At 36.2% G+C, this 5677-nt stretch overlaps 1 protein-coding gene across 1 annotated transcript; it reads right to left on the bottom strand.

The window, feature by feature from the left end:
• Positions 1 to 2707: 2707 nt before the first annotated feature.
• LOC104210195 (uncharacterized) lies at positions 2708 to 5260 on the bottom strand. The gene is made up of 2 exons (XM_009759028.2): positions 3514 to 5260; positions 2708 to 3176 (listed from the first exon to the last, which is right to left on the bottom strand). Exons 1-2 carry the CDS (start codon positions 5258 to 5260, stop codon positions 2971 to 2973), a joined length of 1953 nt encoding a protein of 650 aa, XP_009757330.2. The 3' UTR covers positions 2708 to 2970.
• Between the last annotated feature and the right edge of the window lie 417 nt (positions 5261 to 5677).

Raw genomic sequence — 5677 nt, 5'->3', positions numbered from 1 at the left:
TCTAACTCATTTTCTTCAATCATTAACATCTTTTCACATGATTTCAACTCAAAAATCAATGATTTTCATGGGGGAAATTGGGTGTTTTGGGTAGAACCTAGGTTTTCTAAAAATTGGGAATTTGGACCTCGATTTGAGGTCCGATTTCAAAATAATCTTATATTTGGGTTTCTGGGGGAATGGGTAATCGGATTTTGGTTCGAACCTCGGATTTTGACCATGTGGGCCCGGGGGCGATTTTTGAATTTTTGGGTAAAACTTTAGAAAATTCATTTTCATGCATTGGGGTTGATTCATTTTGCGTTTATTGATGTAATTAAGTAACTTGTGGCTAGATTCGAGCGAATTGGTGGTGGAATCAACGGGTAAAGCTATAATTGAAACATGAATTGTGTTCGTGCATCGAGGTAAGTGTTTGATCTAACCTTAGCTTGAGGGATTAGGATTTGTGTCTTATTTGCTACATGCTAATTGTGGAGTACGACGTATAAGCATGGTGACGAGTATCTATACGTTGGTGTCAAGCATGCCCGTGAGTCTTGTATTATAATTGTTATGAATCCATTGTGGTTTATTGCACTTCATATGTTATTATCATCATTGTTCTCTTGCCGGAATGTTGTTAAAATATCATTGTTCCCTTGCCGGGAAGTTGTTATATTACTCTTGTTCCCTAGCCGAAATTCCTTGTGATTATTGTTGGCTTGTAAATGGGAGCGGGTGGTACGCCTACCACAAGATATAATGAAATGGGAGCGGGTGGTACACCTACCACAAGATATAATGAAATGGGAGCGGGAGGTACGCCTACAACAAGATATAATGAAATGGGAGCGGGTGATACGCCTACCACAAGATATAATGAAATGGGAGCGGATGGTACGCCTACCACAAGATATAATGAAATGGGAGCGGGTGGTATACCTACCACGAGATAAATAAAATGGGAGCGGGTGACACGCCTGCCACGAGGTACAAGAATTGGGATTGGGTTGCACGCCTGCAACAAAATGTGAAAAGAAAGTGAAATCTGCCTTTGTTTTCCTTATTCTTGTTAGTGGTTGATTTTGATTCCTTTATAATTCTCTTGATATTCTATTTTACCTGTTATTCCCCGAAGCATATTTTCCCCTCCTATTTTTATTTGTTTATTTATGTATTTTTTTCCGCTGTATATATATTTGGACTGTACAGGTTTATTTTGTAGTCTGGTCCTAGCCTCGTCATTACTTCGCCGAGGTTAGGCTAGACACTTACCAGCACATGGGGTCGGTTGTGCTGATACTACATTCTGCATTATGCAGATCCCGGAGCAGCTTTTGGACCGTAGTGTAGAGGCTACCTTCAGTCCACGCGGAGATCCAAGGTAGACCTGCAGGCGTCCGCAGGCCCTGGCGTCTCCTTTATTCCTATTTCCTGTTTCATTTTCCTTTTATTCGGAAATAGTGTATTGTTATTTTCTTCAGACTTTATATGTAGTAAATCTTAGACCGACTGTGGCACTGTGACACCAGGTTTTGGGTGCTTTAGGTTTTAAGAGTTTTAATAGATGCAGATTTTAGATATTTAATTGTTATCTTCTGCTTAATTATTTAAAGTTCCGCTGTTTTCATATTATCGTCCTATATTGGTTTTAAAGAAATAATTGAGTAATGAAATAAGTAGTTAAATGATTGGCTTGCCTAGCTCACCTTAGTAGGCACCATCACGACTCTCAAAGATGGGAAATCCGTATCGTAACAATTATTTTACAAAAAATAACATTATCAAAAGTTTTAGATGAAATAGTGGTTAGTGGGTGAAAATGTAGAAAAGAACAAAAAGAGGGAAGAAATGAACAAGGAAGGAAGAGGGAACAAGGAAATAAAGAACAATGGAGAAACCTTTCGCAAAATAATATTCGACTCTCTAATTAAGGATTTAAACAATACATATATCAAATGGGGAGAAGAAAAATTATTTCGCCAAGATATACTTATCTAGATAAATATATATGTATATTAAATAACAAAGTAAACTAACCATTGTACAATTTAAATAATTAACCGCAGTTCTAAAAAGTAAAATATTATAAATTAGAAAAAAATATTCAATATATATATATATATATATATATAATGATTCTTTGTAATTTTTGCTCTAGGGGTTATCTCAAGAGTAGACCATGACTTCTTAAAATTATATTTCTCTCTTTTTGGTTGTTTATTTGATCAGACTGCATTTAGTTTTATTATAAAATCACAAAATTTATTATGATTCTTTTATTCCAAATTCTCTAGTAATAAAATAAATAAATGTAACATACGCAAAGCGCACACTGGTTTTCAGCATTAGGAACGCACAAATCTATGTTAGCGGGTTAGGTACGATACGATACCTCAGCAGATCTATGCTACAAATCTTATCTATTTGAGAAGTTTTATTTTGTATCTCATGCGACTTACATTAGTTGTATGAGGCGCCTTTTTATCTCACAAATTTGTGGACCCCAATCTTACACTTCTGGGTCCACAAAAATCCGGGTCCACAAAACTATGAGACAAAAAAGTTACACTAGTATCAGTTGTACGAGACACAAAACAAAATTTTTTCATCTATTTGGTGTCCATTTATGGTGTATTTGTTGAGTTGTCTTGTCAACGAGGACCATATATCAAACCAAAAAGAGAGTTGCCTGAAAAGGATTAATAAAGTTGAACAAAAATCATATTTTTCCTTCACTCTTCAGTCAGAGATGCCCAAATATGATTAGCTTCCAAGTGATTTTTGTTTCCCCAAAAAAGGGGAAACATTGGACAAAACCTTATCCCAAAAAAAAAAAAGAACGCAAGCTTCTGTCGGTTATAAGAATTTGACCGAGTTGAATAGAGCGTTCAAGTGGACATTAGACTATCGAAATAGAGAATATTCTTAATTCGGCGTTTGAACATGAGCTGCTCTATAATCAAACTGGTTGGACTATTTTCCTTCTCAAATGGCTCGAACTTTAGTTTCGTTGGCGAACAAAAGACTATTTGACTTTTTTTTTTGTACATCTACGCTTTTCCTTTTTTTTAAACGTTTCAGCAATGGTTCAATAACGCCTTTGCTTCTCCGACTTGTACTATTCAGCCTTCTCCAAAGCCGTCCCTTTTTCAAGAGCCGCTGCTCCTTGTCGCTCCCGTGGGTAGGCATGCCTGTTTTAAGGACAATCCCAAATATATTCATTAGATTAGTAATATTTGGGGGGTGGGAACTAAAAAAGATTAAATTTATATGCATGGCAATATTAAAAAATTCACATTTTTAACGTGTCTTATATTTCAGGTTATTCATCCCTCTTTTTATAGATTGTTATATGCCATCATATTTTAGGTGATCTGTATCATCTGATAGTTTGCAAATTCTTTTACACTTGTCAAACTAAAGAAATCTTTTTTGTCAGCTGAGAACTCAAACTTTGCGCTGTGAACTGGTAGAACTAAAATTGGAGCATGAAATAAGCATCCTGAACAAAAATAATTTTGCACTTACTTTTTAAGATTTTCCCTTTCATTTTTCCACCTGCTAAGACATGCTGGTCCCTGGATTTATGACTTCCATTCTCATTAATGTCATCTGCCATGGACTTGGCGACACCCGCGAAAATCCACGTGGCTGTCATCTGCTTGTTCAACATGCTCATTGCATAGTACGGTATCTTCCTTCTGCTGCTTCTCTTTCCATTATTCAACTTGCTACGTTCGTTAATGAACCTCAAACAATCCATTAAACTTAATCTAGCCAATCCTTTCATGTCATAAGCCTGTGATCTTCGCCACAAACTCTTAATGTGAGGCCTCATTTCACCTGATAAACATAGTGCTCGAGTTGTATCACTAATAGCTAACTCTGCTTCTTCCAGAATTAAATGACATTGAGCTCTATTGCTATAAAGAACAATCCTTTCTTTTCTTAATTTTAGTGGGCACAAATCCAAAGCCTTTGTATACTTGTTTACAGCTGCTTCAATTTCAGCTGACCAAAATTTCCTATTTCCTTCACGTTTTAATATGGCAACCAAAAGCTCTCTTTCCGTTACTTCTTCTTTGGACATTAATTTATCCCTTTTCCTTTTTTCCACCTTCAAGTCCCAAATCTCTTCAATAGCTTTTTGTGATCCTTTTCTGTTGAAAGCCAATTGACCATACTTAATTTTTCCATAATCTTGTAAGATTACTTGCGTTATCACGTCACCCATTTTTCTTCTACCTTTAATAGTTCTGAGTTCTACTAAATCAGCAAGTAAAGGAGCAGCAATGTTTGTTACTGCGCTTCTTGTATTTGGATCTTTGACAAGTAACAAAAGACTTTCAATTGCCCATAATTGCCATTCGTCTGAAGACCTGGAGAGATTGCAGATACTTTCTACAATTCCTTCTGATTGTGCTATGTTTCTTCGACCAATTTCACTGTGGCATAGACTTTTGATTAGGCCAATACCAGAGACGAAAGAATTCTGGTTGTGTAATCCACCCCATATACCACATAATTTCTTGAGAAATTCTTCTAATTTGCATATCAAATTGATGTTTCTTTTGTTTCTAACAAAGCAGTTGAGAAGGTAAAGAGACCAGCTTTGCATTTGGAAAGCCCAAGACTCTGCTTTTCTATTCTCCATTTCTAATCCTCCTAGACCTTTTATCATCAAGTGACGATGATATTCTACTCTATTTTCACTTTTCTTGACCACAAACTCACTGTAAATAGTTTGAATGCATTTCGAAACTATGTCCATAGCTAGCTTTGTGATTTCCATTTCGTAGACTTTAATGTCTTCAAATGTTCTTCTATGTCTCGCAATGTGACCAAGTGCTCTAACACCTACTCTTTGCTCAACCCATGTTATCTTTCCTCTTAAAAGCTCAATTAATGGCGAAATTACACCTGAATTAACAGCTAAGACAGAAAATCGAGATTTATTCATGGTATAAGAGCCAATAATGTGAGCTGCATAGTAAGGGATGTACATGTTTTTGCCACTCGAAAGCCATTTTTGGTCACGGATGCACCTGTTGAGAAGTCTAGTCATGCAATTAAAAACGCCGAGAAATGGAAATTCAGAGTCATCAGGTTGAGCCAGAGCAATATTCCATAGGCATCTTAAGGTAATGACAAGGTTTTTATCATCTGTGAGAAGAGGCAAATCTTTGAAGCATTGAGCTATAATTAATTTTCTTCGTGCAGATGTACCTGTTTCAGTAATGGTGCATAACAAGCAACTACTACTGTTGCATGTCATGTTGAAGTAAATGGCAGAGTTGTTAGCAGCTGTTTTCTTTGAGGGGTGGGAGTTATGGGAGTTCATTGCTAGCTTTCTGAGTAGTCAGAGAATGTTCCTACTGGAGTTCATTTCTATGGAAGGTTGTAGTTTTATTAATTTATTAATTAATTTCCTGGCTGGTGGGCAGGTAGGGTTTCATTTTCACAAGTTAGCATTAGTCAGCAATGTGTTTTGTTGTTATTCATGTTTAATCGTACATAAATAATACTACCAAGTTGCAACTCCCCCGACAGAGAGAGAGAAAGTGTTTTTGACAAACATGTGGGCTGAATCATGAGACCATTTCATCTGACTAAACGCAGATTTAGTGTAAGCTATGTGATTTCTTTTTTCAGTTTTACCTTTGTATACATATATGAAAAAGAGTTTAAAATG

The sequence above is a fragment of the Nicotiana sylvestris genome, chromosome 2, assembly GCF_000393655.2.
Source record: "Nicotiana sylvestris chromosome 2, ASM39365v2, whole genome shotgun sequence".
Lineage (NCBI taxonomy): Eukaryota > Viridiplantae > Streptophyta > Magnoliopsida > Solanales > Solanaceae > Nicotiana > Nicotiana sylvestris.
Note: the sequence above shows the minus strand (reverse complement) of the source record. Positions and strands in the feature narration are given on the sequence as shown.